This window comes from Montipora capricornis, chromosome 9 (genome assembly GCF_036669925.1).
Source record: "Montipora capricornis isolate CH-2021 chromosome 9, ASM3666992v2, whole genome shotgun sequence".
Taxonomy (NCBI): Eukaryota; Metazoa; Cnidaria; class Anthozoa; order Scleractinia; family Acroporidae; genus Montipora; species Montipora capricornis.
The window spans coordinates 22,172,814-22,193,818 of NC_090891.1; the positions used below are offsets into that span (position 1 = coordinate 22,172,814).

The 21,005-nt window shown below is 38.9% G+C and overlaps 1 protein-coding gene and 1 long non-coding RNA gene across 2 annotated transcripts in view; one reads left to right on the forward strand and one right to left on the reverse strand.

Annotated features, from left to right (window-relative positions):
• The window catches only part of LOC138017426 (von Willebrand factor D and EGF domain-containing protein-like), a 43,344-nt gene extending 24,991 nt beyond the window's left edge, over positions 1 to 18,353 (reverse strand). Inside the window, exons 1-2 of the mRNA XM_068864515.1 lie at positions 17,332 to 18,353; positions 17,172 to 17,225 (exon numbers count right to left, since the gene is read on the reverse strand). Of these exons, the coding sequence (XP_068720616.1) occupies positions 17,172 to 17,225; positions 17,332 to 17,704 (427 nt within the window). The 5' untranslated portion in view covers positions 17,705 to 18,353. The remainder of the gene's footprint in view (positions 1 to 17,171; positions 17,226 to 17,331) is intronic.
• LOC138016713 (uncharacterized) lies at positions 8,318 to 14,892 on the forward strand. The gene is made up of 4 exons (XR_011125864.1): positions 8,318 to 8,969; positions 9,783 to 9,856; positions 11,979 to 12,081; positions 13,131 to 14,892. It is a non-coding gene; the product is annotated as an uncharacterized lncRNA (long non-coding RNA).
• Positions 18,354 to 21,005: the final 2,652 nt, after the last annotated feature.

Here is a 21,005-nt window from a genome sequence, read left to right on the forward strand (position 1 = left end):
GAGCAAAAATTTTTAATTTCATCCCTTGTCTCTTTTTGTACCCTCGGCACTTCGTATCCAAATTTACGCGGATAGGATTTCAACCGTAACACGATCGTTTGTGTGTAGTTTGATCACGAGCGGTGATTCAAATCAACAAGATCGATTCGTGCTGCAATTGTACGGTAATTTACCTGAAAAAACGGTCAAATAGGACCCCTCTGCTCCCTGTGCCCTTTTCGGTGCGGTTTCTGTCACGACGTTCCGATCGTTCTTCACATTCTTTTGAATCCACGTACCTATTTTCTTTAGTGCTTTCATAAGCGCGTGGTTTTTCAATATAATTCATTGTCTAATTACGTTCTAAGCGATAAATGCCACGATATTTAGTGATTTCTTAATGTAATTTTTTCAGTTGACCGCTTCGCTTCGATTCATATGAAAGCGCCTTGAGGCCAAATAAAGTAAAGAGTGTTCTACCATACTGGCTTGGGTTTAAGAAACCATTACAGTCAACATAGAGGGTTGAACGAACACTAATAACTCAAATTGAAGCTAAGGAAAAGACCTAACTTATTGTCATTGATCATAAGGGGTCTTAGCTTCAACTGAACGCGAGCTATGTTTGTCGATAGTTAGCCAAAACGCGGGGCCGGGGTCGGGGTCGGGGACATCATTTTAAAACCACACTTTATTGTTTACTTCGTGAAAACCTTGTCCGCAATTAAAACGAAACAAAGCACAGCCACAGTCCCGCGATGGTCGTCACGCAACGTTCTCATTTGTTTGTTTTCGCAATATTGTTTTTAATGTTGTTGTGTTTTTTATCGAAAAAATTGGATTCGATCCCTTGACGTCCGAATAGAATTGGCAGACAAGTTCCCGTGCGACTCTGACCTTATTACAAACCGGCTGTACTAAAGTCAGACAACAACATTAACAACAACACGGAGAAACAAGCAAATGAGAACGTTGCGTGACGATCATCGTCAAACTGTGATTAGTAAACATTACAATGCTATTTTAAAGTGTGGAGCTCAGCAAGTCTTCAGTGTCTCTGGCAGTTGGCGTATATTCCATAAACTCCAATTTCAGAATGTCGTAAATTCTCTTAATTTCGAAAAACAAACTCCGATTTTCGGAAAGACGAAGCCAGATGCTCTCAAAAACCAACTTCGATTTTAAAACACAACTAGACCCTCCGTGAGGGTACACTGGGTTGCCTGTGGTACGTGCAGCGTTCCAGGCAAATTGTGACTGGCCCACGGGCCGATTACGGGCTTGCAAAAACAAAGCAAAAGGTAATTTAAAAACCATATAATAAACTACTTACTAACCGAGCTACAACAAGTTGCAAAAATAGTGGAGACACTTCACCTTCTTGGGGCGTTATTAATTTCCCTATTATCTCTCACACTGCAGCCCCCCTCCCCCCCTTATCAGTGTTGCTAGCGAGACAAAAAAATGTTGGGAACTTAAGCAGTCAACATTAAAAGGGGGAGAGGGGAGAGGAAGTGGGAAAGGTTTAAATTCTAGATACGCCAAGTATTGGAAGTTAGAAAAGGTGTTTTTTAATGAAAGTGTCTCAACAATTTTGCAACTTGTTGTAGCTCGAGCCGTTTTTGTACGGACCTCGCTGCGCTCGGTCCGTACTGCCACGACCTCTGGCCAATATTTCCCTGGCAGTACGGCCCTCGCGCTCGGTTAGTAAGAAGTTATTAAGGGGTCACCCAGAAGTCATACCAGCAGAGGCCCTTTGGCTCACAGGTCCTCACATGTTCGTACGATGAAACAGATCCTTTTCTGAGGTTAAAAACCTGGCTACTGGCCTAACTCTTTTTCCTACTTTCCCAACCGCGAGAAAACCGCGGTAAATCAGCCATCGCCAAAAAATGTTTTTTTTTTTTTTCTCAAAAAAATATTTAAAGCTAGGGGGAAAAAATACATCATTTTAAAGCTAAGAAAATAAGCTTTCCAACAGCATATAACTTATTTACAGACAACTGAAACATTTTATAAAAGCGAAAGTTGAACGAAAAAATTTAAGAAAAATAACAGTAAAATATGTTTTCTAGGCAAAATTTGGTCATTTTAGCGTTGATTACGAATTTTTGGATGCAAAACTAATATTTTCTGCAATTTATCTGCTTTCTTGGACATAAATTGCACCGAAAACTGATAAGGCACGAATATTTTTAGATTTTTAGGAATAATAGATAACGTGGATTCAATGCGTAATGTGATAGTGCGATAAAAGTGTCAAATTTGCGACCCATTGCTAACAGCAACGGAAGCGATCGCATTACGAATAATTAACCTCTGTTGCCAAAAACCACCCAAATAACCGGTCAGTGTAAAACGCAGACGGCAGACTGCAGACTGCAGACCAGGGATAAAATGCAGACTGAGGGTAAAATGCAGACTGCAGACTGCAGACTGCGGGTTAATAAAATAATAATGAAAAAAGAGTTATAAGAGTGTTAGTAGCCGTTTGTACTTTCACACTGAAACCCCAATACAGCTCCCATCGCTTTCGTTGCCCCACCGCATGTTTTAAATCCGGATTTTTATCAAACTCTGTAAGAATTGAAGCTGTTTGAATCCTTGTTGTTGTTGGAAAAAGGAGAGTTTCGTTAAGTGAGTTGCTTTTAGGCAAAGAAATCACCACCCCGTAATTCAACTGTCCATTTTGCTGCACTGAACAAAGTAATCGAGTAATTACTAGACTGCAAAACAGTCGTTTTCTTTCATTTTCGGAAGACGCGAAGCGCCATAAGCGTGATCCTCGCGTGTGAAGCGCGCGAGCCTCACACGCCCTACGGGCGTGTGAGGCGAGAAACTATTTCGCGTCTCTCCCCATTCTCCTTCGCCGTTTCTACACTCGCTCCAGACCTTTCGTTGGAATATTTACTGCGTCTCTTGCGTTCGCAAAAAATACGACTGTTTTGCAGTCTAAGTAATTACCCAACAACTCAATTTATTTTGACACGCATGGCTACAGTATCAATTAACAAAGACAGAGATAACGTGGATTTTGCAACCATTTAACGTTTCAATTCAGTCGGCTTAAGCCAGTATGACTGAGGTGTAAAAATTTCTTATTAGGATCCTTTCATTCGCTTTCTTGTACGTTTTGTTTATCCTTTAGTTCACAAGCTCGTTTGTTTTGCATCTGGAAGATGTAATTTTCAATTATAACCTCTCCCTAGGGATTATCACGCATAGCTTAACCAAATGAAATCCCCGCGTCCTAATTGCTCGGAATACATGAAATTCTTTGTGCATTTCGTTGCACCGAAAAAAGACAACCGAGATTATTTAGGTATTCGAAGTAATAATTGTTGGTTTTTCGATCGATTTCCCTCGATTAACCGGTGTGACAAATAATTTGGAACATTGCAATGCATCTGGAAGCGCAAAAACAAAGCACAGATGATTTCAACGCGTACGATCGCATCCCCAAAAGGTGCAGCGACCTGCAGTCATAATAATGTGAGTTGTTGACAGATGTAAAACAGGATTGTCTTTCAAACAATCTTTATTTTATCCTTATGACTCGTTTTTTTATTATTACTGGGTTGCCTCATGGCAAACCCAGTCGAGGTCTGCGTTTAGTTTGTTTGTTTTGTTTTTTTGTTTTTTTTTAGTTTTTTTTTTTTTTTCCGTGTCGGTAAAAGTCTTGCCTGTCACTCCCCTGGTAAGTGGTGTCTTTGTGCATAGAGCCTTCTGCGAGTATTTTCTTAGGATCGAGAGGGTAGTGGAAATGCGTACATTTCTCTGGTGGACACAGTAGAATCATTAACTTAGCCTGCAATGGCGTCGAAAGTCATGTAACGCGAATGGCGTTTTAGTGGATCCTTAAACAAAATATACCCTTATGGAGCTCAATAATAGAAAGTCAGTTGGATAAAATAGGCAGGAATCTCAAAAGCGACGAGCACTGGACTTCGACAACAATCTATCGCCCGTCGAGACGAAATCAAAGTGAGCTGCATTTACCTGAAGTAAATTACATGGTAATTTGACACGATTGAGTTTCTTGTCTTCACGCACGCAATGAAATAGGAAGAGGTTTTCGCCTCCAAGAGCAAATATGTTGTTTGTTTCAATAAATATTTCGCTGGAAAAGGATTCTGTGGTATTTTCTGCCTTTGTGAATTATAATATCATGTTGTGTATTGAATTTTCGAGCTTAAGGTTCAAATGTGATATGGGAGAAGTTTTTTAGTATTGCTCTGTAAGCAGGAAGGGTTCACAGGCCTGTTGGAAGCGTGCTTGAGTTTCAACAAAATGAGCCCTAAAATCAGTGAAAACTTGTGACGCAGATGAATAATAAAGTAGCTGCTATTTCCAAAATGATGGAATTACCTGGTGATAAATAACGTCGTACGCGTCTTGGAGAGTAAATTTTGACTTTGCATAAACAAGAGTTGGGCGATTGTGATCTTTGTTTTGACTTCGCTCATTTCATTGTCAACCTTTATAACACTTGACAGAAAAAGAAACTTACAAAAACCCGGTATCTTGCCATCATTTGACACAGATGCTTCACTGTTTGGCGAGTAAACATGCCGCGGTAACTTAATCACGGCGCCCGCTGAATTCCGGCCATGTCACTTTCGATTTTGCAATTTACTTGAACGTAGCAAAAATCTCCCAAAATGTTTGTCGCTGATCGTAACTTTTTATATTCTATATTCACGGTTCAAAATTAATGTTGTTTTCATGTCGTAAATATTTTATTCTCGATCGACCGTCCGGGAAACTTCCTTCTGCTCTTTCTGAAAACTGTGTTTCAATAGTTATTTGCTTTTTCATCAATATTTGTTTTGCATAAAGCAAGCTAACAGAATCTGTACCTTACTGAGTTCGCATTTGTTAGCGTTAATAGTATTTTCGGTCAGATGTTTCTGTTTTTTATGAGGGGTTTATTGTTTTGGTCTCCCATCCTAACGCTAACCCCGCGAAACAGGGATTGACTTCAATGAAGTTTAGTATTACAAAGCTTTCAGATGCTCAGAGGGCACACTTGTGGTGAAAAGAAGTTGTGAGGGAACTTGAAAATTATCAACATGTCAGCCCAGAAGCCAATGTTTCTCGCTTCTCTTTTATTTGTTATTCTTCAGAGACTGGAATGCTGTATTTCAATACCACACAATTCAGTGCCTTCTGATTTTCTGTAGCACGTACCACAGGCAAACCATGAACCATCTAGTTAATATTTATTTTACCCTCAGTCTGCATTTTACCCCCGGTCTGCAGTCTGTAGTCTGCAGTCTGCGTTTTACACTGACCGCCCAAATAACCGATTTTTCGACGGAAAATTCATCCCAGAGGATAAAACTATTCACTGGACATGTAATAAAGGTAGATATGTTCGAGCGAAAGCGAAAACAAGCGAATATTTTGACGGAAAACACAATAATGTGAAATCAAAGGAACATGTGGTGAAGACACGCAATTGCGGCATCGCTTCGACAATAATCTTACCTTTTCAGCGATTTTAACGCTTGAAATTCCATTCAATCCACCTTTATCTAGTCTTTGAATTCACTATTATCGCTGCCCTGCGAATCTTCAATGTTCTACATAACAGCACACTTCGTAAAAGACGGCTCGACGGGCGACAGATTGTTGTCGATGTTGTCGCCTGTCTTATTCAGTATCCAATTGATTTGCCATTTTTGAGCTTCGTAAGGGTACACTTTGTTCAAAGATCCACTAAAACGCCATTCGCGTTACATGACTTTCGACGCCATTGCAGGTTAAGTTAATGATTCTACTGTGTCCACGAGAGAAATGTACGCATTTCCACTACCCTCTCGATCCTAAGAAAATACGCGCAGAAGGCTCTATGCACAAAGACACCACTTACAGGGGGAGTGACAGGCAAGACTTTTACCGACACGGAAAAAAAATAAATAATATAAAACGGAGAAATTCTACCCATTTTCCAACTGGGATTGCCATACGGCAACCCAGTAAAAAACAAAGTCCGATTTAGAAAAAAAACTAAGATGCCCTTTTAAGAACTTTCATAGCTTCTCTAGGTTCCTAATTTTTTTGATCAATTTCCACCATAAATGAAGGACAGATGCCCCAGCCCCGGCCCCGGCCCCGCGTTTTGGCTATAATCAATCAATCAAACAATCAACTTTATTAACTTTATTAAAAACACGGTAAATGACTCAGCAAGCTGGTTTTCAGCCATGCCGTGTACGAATTACAAAATATAAATGCTAAAAATTACAGGAATTTCGAAATATAATTATTAAAACGACTAATGAACTACAATCTTGGACAAAAAGGGTTGAGAACATTAAAAACAGGGGTTCTTTTGGGCACTACGTCCTGAATATCGCACATTATTAGCGATCCCCCTCCCCCATACAACCAATGTTGATAAGCCCAGGTTTGACATACTTTGTTTCGTCTAGCAACATTGATCAGGGGGGGTGGGGGCAAAAAGAGAGCTTATTTTTCATACTCGTGATCGGAGTTTAGTCCAAAACCAGAGTTTTCTCAACAATTTTGTCCAAGATTGTATGTGGTATAAACTATCAAATATCTGTCTATATGAGAATGTGAACACTCTCATATGTTTATAGTATGTAAAACTTGTCTTCTCATAGCTGATACGCAGTAAGTTGTCGAGGATTACTTGTCATACAATAATATTGCGTGAAACATTGTTACAGCAGTGCATTATTAGCCATGTACGTGAATTGTTTACATAAGATAGGGTTCTGTTTACTTTACTTTACTGCACTGCGAATTGCTGTTCCTTTACATCGTGGACTTCATACATTAGTACGATTAAGAAGTAAGAGACCTACTGAGTCCTATAACGAGGACAATATGAAGGAGTTACATCAAAACCAGTCCGCCTTGCCGTAGCTGTTTTTGCCCACTCTGGTTTACACTGATCAATATGTATATACAGATATGAAATTATCGCAGATATATTTATGTAAGCACAGGGTGAAATAAGGCGTTTCCGAAATTCGGAAAAATGACGGAAACACGATACATCAACTTTCCGTTATGTTTCAGCAGGGCGGATACAACGGGAAACTCGATAGAGAAAACCGATCATAATGTTTCGCGTTTCCGCAGCATTTCCGCTGACTGAAACGCGTACGGATGTTTCATTCGTGTTTCCGCAAAACGGATTCGCTCAGAAAATCGAGATTTTTTTCCAAGGGGCTTTTCCTCTTTCGGCAAAATGAAATGGCGCCAGGTCAGCGTACATGTTTACTACTGAATTTGCGCTCTAAACAATACCTGGACAATTGTTTTGCATCATGCAAATACATCAATTTTTCATCAAAAGAAGCCTGGACAACCTCGGAAATTCTCGGGAAAGATAAATATATATACATGGTGCATACATACGACCTGTTTTATAAATATCTTCCGAAAACGAAGGGAACCGAATGAAGGCTACGGATGAAAAACTTCATACAGCATCATACATCTCACTTAATCACGGTATAGTTGGAAGCAAGGAAAGCGCTAAATATTAGGACAACCGATAAGTTTTATTAGTACTTACAGGATTTCACCAGCCATGTTTGGAACTCAGCCCAAAACCCCAAAATCTCTTAGGATCCGAAAACCTCTTTGTGGACCCACGAAAATTTAACTTATCAAACGAGTTGATAAGGGAAAACGCTCTAAAGGTCAACGACGCAGCATCACAGTTTCTTAAGAAACTTAAGCCTTAATTCCTTTCTTAATCAGGGGTTTACTTATTCTAAAAAAGTGATCTTGAACATGTTTCAAGACCAGAAACACCCAAAATACGTCCAAGACTCGCAAAATTAAATTCGATTCAGAAATAACCTCACTGAGTTTAAAAATTTTGCTATCAAGCTTGTAAGTGAGAAAAAGCCTTTGAAGCAAGTCCACGTGACGCCTAGGGGTATATGATATGATAAAATTACTCCCATCTTCCTAGTCAATGACCCTCAAATGTAAAGGGTCGCGTATACCGCTCGCGCAACGTTATTTTAAATCACGCGTTAAAACATCAACCCCACTTATGAAGGGTTAAGAATTAACCGAAACATTAGCCAAAACGTCCTAAAAAACCACCCAGACGTATATATTACAAGTCAGTTACAAGCATTAACATTTTCAACAAGGTATAATATAGTTATACTTTATAGTGTCTCCTTGATCTTTGTTTTAAAAACCTTTGACATCGGAGACCCAGGGACAGTTAGTCAAAACCGGACGAAGGAATCACTAGCATTATGAGGACTGGCAAAGGTCCTGCGTCCCGTCCTGGCTGGCTTCCCCAGGGGTTACCGAGAATGAAATCATTTGTAATACTTGCAGCCTTCTACAAGCTTCGCAAATATCTATCCAAGTTTCAATTGAAATGCAAAGATACAGACGGAGTAATACTGGGCCGCAAAAAGATATATCGGAGTCAAATAAAGAGGACACACGATTATACATTGTACTGTCAATGTTCTGATGCTTCCTATTTATGGCAATGAATCGCGAAATGAAAATGATACAATCTTCTCGAAACGCTATTTGAAGAACACCAATATTGCTTCGCTTAAACTGTAACTTCCACATTCACTCTTCGACATGAAGATCAGTTTATCGACCTTTGAAACCTTCTCCCATTTTGTCCTTACCGCGCATGATTGCCTCGTTTTTGAACCGAGGTCAATTATAATTGCGCGCCTTTTGAATCTTGCTATTTCGCTCCTGGTCGTTCTCTTGAAGTCCTTCGGTTTCGGCAAAAGATAAAATGGTTTCACGGGAAGGTTGCCCAAGTACTAGCAATGCTCAAGTACAGCAAAAAAGTGACCCCAAGTCCCATGGAAGCCGTTTTGAAAGAGCTGGCTGAACTGAGGTCCGTTAACCAAAAGCTTAACGATCGTTTGGACGCAATGTGCAAATCAAAAGCGAAGAAGAGTCTCTTCAGTTGCAAACAGCGCTCGTCGACGTCGGTTGATCCAAGTTGTTCCGTAAGTACTGAATTGTAGTTTGCTGCAATCTTATTGTTTTCAGTCTCGGTCAAATTAAGTGAACTCCAAAGAGTCCTTCGTTCAAAACTTGTTACTGCATGCGTTGTAATCAATATATGAGTTTTACCAAGAACGTTTATTGTTACATTATTATTACAGTACTGTACCGAGAAAATACCGAGTAAGAGTTACAGCGATTGTGAAATTAATGTATTTTCATAAGAATTGTGAACGAATATATCACCTTAGTGCTTTAGCGGCAAAGTTTATATGTTGAGGTTTAGAGTTACGTGTGTTCCTTTAAGCCAGTTTGTAGCATTTCTGCGAACAAGTACTTGTATGACTCTTTTTATTCTCCTACGCGTTTCGTGCGACAGAGGCTCACTTCATCAGGGATTTTTTATTCCCTGGCAAGGAAATAGCTCCATACTGAATATTAAGTTCATGCGAAAGGATGTGTGATAAAAATGATGTTCAATGCAGGAGTACTGTAGCCTGCGAGCAAGCTCTCTTGGGGGTGAGCCACCCACCCCGCAAGAGAGCTTGCTCCCAGGCTAATGCAGGAGATGCCACTTAGGAGAAACTAGATTTGCAAAATTTCCTGGGCGGCATTCTCCCATTCCTCCCTCGAGGCTTGTGCCTTTGAAGCTAAAAAGCACTCCCTATTTTCCTTCAAAAGTGGTTAGAATCTATGGGACTTGTGCACCTCTCATTCACTTAAAGGTATGGTGGACATTGTCCTGTGTCACTTAAAAAGACTGACATTTTGAGAAAGCCAACCATGGTGATTTTCTTTTTGCGTTTATATAAAAGGACGCTGTCAGAAAGACCTACAGAGAATTGAGGAAACAGAGGGAGGATTTTGAAGGCTTTCGGACAAGTGCCAGGTTGGTAAATAGATGCTCCCTTGTCTATGCTATACAAAATCACAAATACAGTAATCTTTCAGAAATAAATCGTGGTGGGAACCAATGTTCACCATCTTGCAGAAGCCGATGCAAACATGAATACTCATTTGTACCAATTTCTACCTCAACTATGTGACATACAGCTGTCCTGGACTATTGTTAGTGGAATTCTCTGCTGTCCAAAAATTAATGTTCACTAAAATTTAACCAAGTTCAGAACCTAGGTATCCAAACTTTATCCTCTTTCTTTTTTGGTTTTTCTTTCCCTTTTTTTTTCGCCTGACCACTTCCGGTTGATAATAATTATTCTTGTATGAGGAGTCAACTGTATTGGAAATTACTGTAATTAAATACACCTCTCTCTCTCATTGTGGTATATGTAGTCCCAAATTTCTTTGGGTGGGCTGTGCTAAAGCTGCATAATATATCTCCCAGACAACAAAATAACACTTTCGTCAATGCTGTACAATTTTCAAAGTAAAAAAAAATACCATGAATTTATTCATTAGGGTCATGCAAATTGTACAAATATAGAGAGTTTCAAAGAGAGTTGTGACTTAACAATTGGCTTTCATTGACAAAAGTCAGGCCGCCCATCTCTGAGTGGGCTGTGCCAAAGCTGTTTATCCATCTTTGAGTGGACAAAATGGCACTTTTGTCAATGATGTCAAACTTTTATTTTAAAAGACTTAGTATGATTTCATTAAGGTTAGGTTATGCCAATTATATTCTCAACTGAGTTTCCAAGAGAGGTTTGACTTAACAATAACTGGCTTTCATTGACAAAAGTCAGGCTGCCCATCTTGGAGTGGGCTGTGCCAAAGCTGTTTATCCATCTTTGAGTGGACAAAATGGCACTTTTATCAATGATGTCCAAATTTCATTTTGAACATTATGATTTTGTTGTGGTTTGGTTATAAAAAATGGAAATTATATTGCTCACTGAGTTTCAAAGAGAGTTGTGACTTAACAATAATTGGCTTTCATTGACAAAAGTCAGGCCGCCCATCTCTGAGTGGGTTGTGCCAAAGCTTTTTATCCATCTTTGAGTGGACAAAATGGCACTTTTGTCAATGATGTGAAAATTTTATTTTAAATGTATGATTTCATTGAAGTTAGGTTGTGCCAATTATATTGTCAACTGAGTTTCCAAGAGAGGTTTGACTTAACAATAATTGGCTTTCATTGACAAAAGTCAGGCTGCCCATCTCTGAATGGGCTGTGCCAAAGCTGTTTATGCATCTTTGAGTGGACAAAATGGCACTTTTGTCAATGATGTCCAAATTTCATTTGGAACATATGATTCCTTTGAGGTTGGGTTATGCAAATTATATTGCTCACTGAGTTTCAAAAAGAGTTGTGACTTAACAATAATTGGCTTTCATTGACAAAAGTCAGGCTGCCCATCTCTGAGTGGGCTGTGCCAAAGCTTTTTATCCATCTTTGAGTGGACAAAATGGCACTTTTGTCAATGATGTCCAAATTTCATTTTGCACATATGATTTCATTGAGGTTAGGATATGCCAATTATATTGCCAACTGAGTTTCCAAGAGAGGTTTGACTTAACAGTAATTGGCTTTCATTGACAAAAGTCAGGCTGCCCATCTCTGAGTGGGCTGTGCCAAAGCTTTTTATCCATCTTTGAGTGGACAAAGTGGCTGCACTTTTGTCAATGATGTCAAAATTTTATTTTGAAAGCATGATGTTACATTGCTGAGATTATGCAATTTAAGGTTTTATCTGCTACTGAATTTCAAAGAGAGTTGTGACTTTACAATTGGCTTTCATTTACAGAGTTAGAGTAGTGCAAGAGCTGTTAATCCCTCTTTGAGAGTTAAAATAGCAATTTGGTCAATTGTGTTAAAATATCATTTTGAAAATATGATTTCATGACCTTGGTTTAAGATAATGATTCTCTACTTCTAGCAAGCATAATTACATCTTACAAAGCATGTTACACTGTACATGTACTTCATATCCAAATGGTACTTCCAATGATTACACCCTCTAGCTAAGAGATGCCACCTAGGTGGAAATTACCTTACCTGCATGTTCATTTTAATTTTAATCATTTTATTTGCTTTGTCTTAAACCCTTGAGATATGACCATGAAGGGAACAAGGAGATTGAGGAAATTATTGTCAAAGAAATCAGAGGAAATTAATTTTTGGAAAGGAAAAATGGGTCAAGGCAGAGATAAAAGGTACAGTTCATATTAACACATTGCATTTTTGTGCAGTACCTCTCCAGGGTATTGTAAATCCTATGTCAGTCAGGTATAACAAAACAGAAGGCAATAGTCTGTCAAACTGCCCTTCCTTAGAATACAAAAGAGCACATGAATTGCGAGTAAAACCACCTCTTCACACCAATTATTGCTTCCATTCTTTTGGCAATGTAAAAAGGATGTTATTTTCTTATCTTCCCCTTCCCCACTGTTACATCTCTTAGAAGTCATGGTACAAATTGTATCATGGTTCTGTACCTTTTTTTGACAATGGTGTGTGCCATGTACATGTACATTTAGAATAATTGGTGTTGGCAAATCAGTTGATGTAATTTCTATTGATAGCAACAAGGGCAATATAGTGTGTCTGTGATTGAAATAATGATCATGAGAAGACAAATGGCTTGCACAGATATGTCCAGGATTGACCCAGGATTGATATGCTCAGGATTGATTAATTAGATGCACACCGATTTCATTAAACCTCATGAAGCGTCTCCTTGGTCTTCGCCCCAACTTCAACACCACTCAAGTCTAAGACTACAGACAATTAACATCATAAAGTGTCCCCTATACTCTTATCTTCAAATAAAGATACACAGCAGTAGTTACCCTAACCTTAAAATGACGCTAACCCTAACTTTTATCTTAAAAAGATAGAAAATGCTTATACTTAACGGGAAATTTCGTGTTGGAAGTCAAAATTCGAAGTGCATTTCATTAGGGTCAATTCTGGACATAAGTGGATTTGCATGGCAAAGGTGGTCTTTAATTGCTTTGGTCTTGCATTGGTGACAAAGAGTAAAATAATGGAAATGCACTATCCATTTATTCATAATGTATATAAGTATCTTATAATCAATTGTCCATCGCATGGTAGTGCAACTAATCCCTTCTATGATATTTTAAGACAGGTTGTTCATGCTACTCTGTTTTTTTTTTTTTTCCTGTTCATGTTGTATACAGTAAGAAAATGATTTTGTTCAAGTGTTTCATCTGATAGTTATCTATTGTTGGGTTTTTAGAAATTGAATTATTGACTAGAAATTGTGCAAAAAGCAGCACTCTCCACACAGGACAAGGACAGAGCAAGAGATTTGCTAAAACTAGACAATGCTGTTGAGTTTATGTCATCAGAGGAGAGTGATGAAGATGGAGGACAAAGAAGTGGACCCTCTGCAAGGGATGTGAAACCGCTACAGTGGGAAAGGAGTAAATTACGCAATATTAAAGCAGTCTTGGATGCCACTTACAAGGCTCGTATGAGCAAGAGGCAACAAAGAACGGCAGCAAAAGTCACAAGAGTGGCTGGTCAAAATATGTCAAGCAGACCTCTGCCACAAACCTACCCTTTCTGGGCTGGGCGATTGACCCAGAGTTAAAAGTCTCCTTAGTTATTATTTATTTTCTTTTTTTCATTTCATTGTACTTTTAACTCTGCAACACACTGTATTTTTTTTCAACTCAAATATCTGCTGGCACATTGAAGCAGAGTAAGGGCAAGGTATGCAACAGTGTCTGTAATGGTTGCTATGCTGCAGCACAGTAACTTTAGCGTGGTTCAAACGTGGTTTAGCGTGGTAGCCATAGATGCAAGAAGAATAGGTTTTTCCAGTTTTACAGTTCACTGTACCGATGTCAACTCAGCAGCATTTTTTCTGTACTTTAGACCATTTCTTATTATTGTAATATTTGGTTTCAATGAATTGACGTCAAGTCTGGCAAGAAGGGGACATTTGCAGGAAGGCATCATTTGACTAGAATTACCACAATTAATTCTGTTTTTCCTAACTTATTCAAGTTTCAAATCCTAATGGGGTTAAAACAACAATAGTGCTAATTACCATGAGGAAAGCAAGGTCAGAATGATTCTGATACCGTGACTCGTATTCAAATATTATGATGTCATCGTGTAAATATCCCTTAAAGTTAAGGGAGCTGAGCCTTTGTTTGATTCATATGTCCAGATGAATATCAATATATGCATTGGTTGGTCAATCATCTTAGTAAAATGATGACTACAGTACTTAGTTATGGGGAAGACCATTGAATTAGAAATGTATTTCCCATAACTGAGCATCGTGTTAACCAACCAATAGAGGTTGTAAGGCTGCTAAGTTATATCAGTTACAATCACATCAGTTTAAGGCATTATTTTATGTCCATTCTGCACTGTGCTCTCTCAAATGCGTGTAGACATGTCAGTAATCACTTTAAGTATCCTTTGGACAATCGAAACAATTGGATAAAAGAATCGTCTTGCTATTTTTAATGTAAACGATAAGCAAGTCTAAAGCAAAAAGTAAAGAAATGATAGGACAGACAAAGGAACTCAAGCCTGGATGAAAGTTTGTTGACAAGACTTTCATCGATAAAACTTAAGTAGAGAGTGTGTATTGTAAACAAAATTCGAAAAATCTCGAGCAATATTTGAAATTAATAGGTATGAGTGATTTCTTCATTCTCGAAATTGGACAAGCAGTTAGGTGCGAAAAATAGAACATTTAACTACGGTATGAAATTGCTATTTATTATATTTTGGTAATATCTTTTTATATGTACAGAAAATGAAAGATAATAGAGTAAATGATACTGATCATATCAATTTTTAATTCAGATAAGATACTATTGAATCAGAAATTTAAAGATTTCGGAAGTAAAGTCAAGAAATTTTTAATTCATTATGACTAGAATTTTTACAATTTTATCAAAGCAGTTTATTATATGCTGTTGTCATCATTGATAAAACGCCCTCTTGATAACCTGATAATAAAGCATAACCTTGAATGAACTGAGTGTGCATATGCAGTGGGTCTAATGATGTTTCCCAAGTTTTACCTTGTTTTTACGTAATGTGAGGTTTAGCTACGCGTTATTGTAGAGTTCAATACCGCGCGATCATGACAAGGAAGCCCCTTTCAAAGTTAGTGGCTTATAACTCGCTTTCTAGGCCTCTTTCCACTAAATGCTTCTCCAGGAAAAGGCAACCCTCCGATTGAAAATTAAAGTTAAGTTTCCGAACCGCAGAAATTCAGCGGATTATCGTGTGTCCCTTGTATTTACGAGTTACGGAAACATGACGGTTGTTAGTAATTCCGTGCTCACGGAAACCTCGCGGATACACGAGTTTAAGGAATGCGTTTCCGCGAAGCCCCAGTCGCGGAAACGTAACGTACACACGTGTTTCCCGCTTCGGTTATCTGAATTTCCGTTAGCTGAAATTCAAGATTCCGTAAGGAATCCGTTACAAAAACGGATACGTAAACGCTTGTTTTCACCCTGTGAAGATTACACACAATAAGGAAATTGCACGGTTAACAGCGGTTAATTTTGTGTGTTCTTTAACTGAGAAAGATTTACGGCGAAGGAATGAGAAATTTTGGTCGGTTAACGTGATTTGAACAGATTTGAAATATTTTTCATGACCAGTCTGTTTTTAGCCAGCCGGTGTGTTAACCGTTGAAATGCGTCACTTTTTGTAAGAAATGTAGAAATCTCATTGATTTTGTGCATAGTTTGTACTCATTAGCAACGCCTTGAGAAAACAGTAAGGGAAATAAATATAATGCCTTGTAGGTATACTTAAAATTCGTGACAATTCGTATTCGAAGACGCACGGTTTACAAACAGGAAGTGGGTTTCTTGCAACCGGAAGTAATTTGCCCTATTATTATTTTGCTCCTGTTATACCACATTCTTGTTTGCTTTCCCAAAAAGTTTAGGGAACTGTTCTCTGAGATATTTTTCAAAGAAGGGTCCATTTAGTTTATCGTATGGGTCACATCTGATCACACCTTTGTTGTGGCTTTTACCAACGAACAGCGTGACAACTTCCCTTTTAAGGCCTTGGACACCTTTCTTGATCCTAAAGATTGTTGCTAATGAAACTCCTACTTCCTCAGCAACATCTTTAGCTTTGTCGCTATGATCTTGCACCTGTAATAAAATATACGCTCCTAAAGCGTCGTCAACATGCCTTTTATGTGCCATTTCCAGTTGTTTTGATAATGAACCTCAATGATGACGTAACATTGTTTTTCTTTATTAGGGTTAATTAACTCTAATTCAATCGAATACCATGACGACATGCCTACGACTGATATATTTTCTTTTTTGTACTTACAGAACTCATACATACACGCGTTTTGTGTTCTTGGGCAAAATGATCCCCAGACAATCTTGGACAAAAAGGGTTGAGAACATTAAAAACAGGGGTTCTTTTGCGCACTACGTCCTGAATATCGCACATTATTAGCGATCCCCCTCCCCCATACAACCAATGTTGATAAGCCCAGGTTCGACATACTTTGTTTCGTCTAGCAACATTGATCAGGGGGGGTGGGGGCAAAAAGAGAGCTTATTTTTCATACTCGTGATCGGAGTTTAGTCCAAAACCAGAGTTTTCTCAACAATTTTGTCCAAGATTGTAGGTATAACTTAGCGCTTAATATTATTTAATGTCAAAGAAATTTAAACAATAGTAATAATTAGTAACAATCATAATTTACTATATAATAATACAAAACAAGCCATGTAAAAATGTGCCCTAGCGATGTAAAATGTGTCCTAGGATATCGCAAGTTTAAAGCTTGCAAGATCCCTTATCTCACGACACGTATTTGATTTGACAGTTGGTTCCAAGCATTTGCACCTCGATAAGCCACCTCGATAAGAGAAAGCTACTACCATGTTTGTCTGACAGATGATGCATTAATCACGGTAACGTCAATCAAATGAGAAAGTATTTCTTAACTTCACCGGAAGTGATTACAGTGCTGTCTCAAAGATGAAACCACTTAACCCGCACATTATTTTTCGCGCACTTTTGTTGGCTACTTTACGTCATTTTATCGTTAGGAAGTTGACATCGGCATGTTTCCCTGAAAACCATTTTTCCAGGTAGCTCACGTCCATTAAAAAAATTCGCTAAAAGCACTTCACGAGACGCTGCCTGCACGTGCTGTTTACTACAGTATTCCACCTACAAATCATTCTGGGTGATACAAAATCTTCAATCGAAAATCTAAATGAAACCATTATCTTAAAGTAAAAACTGTTATACTCACCATAGCAATTTGGATGCTCTCCTACCTTTCCGTAAGGGCACGGTACACCAAAACCTGCAAAATTCATGTTTTTCTTCAGTTGATAACTTTTATCATAGTCTTTTTTTTTACTTAACCAAGAGGAAGTAGGATAGCCATGATAATGCTTAGGTTTCCTTACCGGCGCAATAGGCAGTTGCACAGTAATAAAGAGGTCTAAGATAGTAGACAAAGTAATCTCCGGCGCATTTGGTTACGTTAATGGTAACAGAGCTCGAACAGGTATCGCCAAAACTGCTAATGCAAGCTCTGCGGGCCACGTTCCCTTCTGCCATAGTTGGATGTGGGTCTTTTAACCAAACTGGATCATGAGTACCACAATGGAAATCTGGTACTGGAGCCTTTTCAGGCATTTTGGTGCCGTTGAAACTGGTAAAGCGATACCAGCCGAAAGGGATGAGTCGATCGCATAGCGGGGTTTGTCCTGGCTTCCAAATGCTATTTATGCTTCGACGGGGTTCATTGATTTCCTTGTAGTCAGTTGCGGCAGTCATTGCAATTAGGATCCTGGCAGACACACGAATTCAGGAAGAAAATTACAAGAAACCATTTTAAAGAGCCGCTGAACCCCTCTCGCCGCATGTTATTTCTTGGATGAAAGCAGTGTCGAGAATGTGAGACTTGTTTTGAAAGGAACTGATTAGAGGTGCTGTGATATGCATTTTGAGGACAAAGGAGGATGTAGTAGAACCAATAAGAATTGTAAACAGGTGATCTGAAACTATCAAGCTCAGGAACGAATGTAATGCTAATTCAAATCCATCAAAGTATTTCCTCTACAGCTTCAAAGGGATCAAAGGTACAATCAATAAAGCCAACTTCTTACTGTGTGGGCGCTATAAATGACAACAGCTGATATGTGGTCATAACGTCCTATTATGCTTCAAGACTGTGGTCATTCATGAGTACAGTACCGTGAAGCGGAGAGAGAAAACGCATTTTTCACAAATTAGGTCTTGCTCAATTAGTGTTCTACCGGATGTGATTTATCTGAAGGTATCAACAGGACAGTAAGTCGCTATTCATGAACGTTAAAATCGCGTTGAAACGACTTCAACCTCGGCTAACGCTTTTTTTGTTTAATTATAAATGAGAAGGCGTTACAAACTTCTTAAATAAACATCTGCAGTGGAGCGATCTTCTAAATAAATGGACTTACACCCCAACCACCCCTCCCCCTTCCCAGGAAAAGGTCCACCGACCCAACAACACGAAAACATGTTTCCAGCTTCAACCCATACTAAATCCATGTTTTTTCAAGGTTTAAGAATGCGAAGCGACCTACCATTAAAAAGGCAACAGCTTTCAAGGGAACTGGGAGGGCAGGAGCACAGGTCAACATTCTCTAGATTTCCTTGGTTCAAGCACTGAGTTTTACAAGCTCGGGTTTGGTTCAGTTCAGATCCATTATTACAAGGTGTGCCTCCACACTGCTCTATTGTAGCTATGTATCTTCTTCTTGACTGGGACTCGCCGCACTGAGAACACGCACTCCATGTTAACCATGCTGAATAACTGCAGTCGACTGGTGTACTACCATAGCACACCCGTACCTCATGCAAAGAGGGACAAGATGATCCACCGCAACTGGGAGATGTTGTGATTGACCTGGTCCTACTTTGAGAGCCAGCCAAGCCACACTGTTGAGTCGTGCATAGAGACCAAGGAGACCAGGAAGTCACTTGACAATTCGTTGTAGAACAGCTTCGCCGTCGACTAGAACGACGACGACGCCATGATTGAGCTTTATCAATAGAACTGAGCAACGTGAAAAAGAAAACGAAAAGTAAAGTGCGTTTCATTACCATGCACGCTCTAAACAGAACTTTCATTGCAACGTGTATATTTCAAACTCTTTTTAGACGGTTTGGATCCAGGGCTTCCGTATTACATTCCATCATTTGTCTCGCGTGTCAGCGATAGAGCTTAAATTAGGTCAAATTAGGTCAAGCTTAAATTAGGTCAAATCAAGTCTACAGTGACTTTTTTGATAAAAGCAATGATCTGTTTCCAGACTTTCGAGTGAAAGCAAATCATAACACGTCTTTATGACTTGATCGCTTTTTTCCTTCATGAAATTCATGTGGAACGTACAGCGATATATCCGGCTCGTTAAAATATAATAGTCATTCGTTCAGCCTCAGAGCAAACTCAGTATGCAAATAACATGATCGATTCGTCTATGCAAGTATAATTAATGGGAAACAATTTCATATTTAAAAAAAACCTATGGGTTAACTCTAGAATCAAAGATGACTATGCGCTTTCTTTAGTTACCTATAGGATCTAAACTTTCACATTTATTTCACTAGTAGTGGATTCATCAGTTTTCGTTTTGCATGAATGGTTGGTTTTGCATGGACCATGTAATGGTCAATTACACTCACGAAGCAAAATATGACCGTCACCAGTTTAGGTCAAATATTTAGGTGGAACAATGGGTTTATTTTTACGTTTATTTTTAGATGAAATAATCAGTGTACGACCACTCCATTTATTGTCTTAAAAAAGAATGAATATCGCTTCTACCTATGGAAGTTTTCAATAGCCTCGCTTAAGTGACTGCAAACAATCTCGAACTTTCGTCTTACATGCCACATAAATTTGTAAAAGTTTCTAGTAATTAAATCCGGATTCGTGTGGACAGTCAAAACGACTCGAAAAAGATTGGAATACGCTTCGGATAGACGCGGATATTTTTATCTTTCCCGCGAAGTGAAAAGTTTTCCTTGAGCCTTGCTCTCCGAAAACTGTTTGCTCTGTGAGCGAGACTCAGGAAAACTGTTCGCTTCGCGGAAAATATAATTTCCATGGGCAAATATCTGAGCATATTTTCCCGCCAAATGGAGGGTATAGTTTATCTCGCACTACAACTATTAAACCAGTTAACTTCTTTTTATGAGGAAGAAATTTAGTAGTGCAAGAACTGGAAAACATGTTTATAAATTCTGCTAGAAATATGTTCCCTCAAACGATGAATGAGAGGAAAACAATGCTGGAACTTTTTACCATTTAGTAATTTTAATTTGTCCTCTATGTCATAAAAAGAAATACCCAATAATGTGCAGACTGCAATTCAAGTGGACGAGTGACCAACCTCGTTGACAGGGTCCTCTCTCTTCCTCCCTCGAAAAAGTATCTGGTTGCGGCTGGTCACGTGCCTATGAGTATGAGTACAAATGAAATGCGTACGACGGGTGGGTCCTCGACTTAAGTTTGTCAACAGTATTCAGTTCTCCCTGGGCGAGGGCGAACGTTGTGCTATACCGTCAGCTTTTGGGTGATACAAACTTGATTTTAAAAGTAAAACAAGTTATTTGTCAGAAAGCGTTTCTACCCCCTACTGAGCGCAGTAAATGAGTTCAGTAGAGACAAATTTTAACCTTCGTGCCTTTCCCTCGAATCTGCAACAATCTATCAGACACGTGACCAACTGCAACCAGGGTACTTTCTTGAGGGAGGAAGAGAGAGGACCCTGGCAACGAGATTGTCTAGTCTGTTCACGGAAAAGCTATTCCATGCGGTTCCTTTACAATTAGATATGTTGCTGAAAAGGAAGGCCGTGACTAAAAGAACAATTTTAGTTGTAAGCAATGTGTAACTGCATTGATCTAGGACATATCGTTCATTTTATTTTTATGGTGGTTGGAGGGAGGGAAGAAGTGAAGTGAAGTACTAATTAAGAACAGAAAATGACACAAAGGACAGGTAGGATTTCTCTGGTACTTCCGATAGCAACTCATCCTCGAAAGCAGCAGTGCAGACCCCTTTTAGATATGAAATGAAGCACTATCG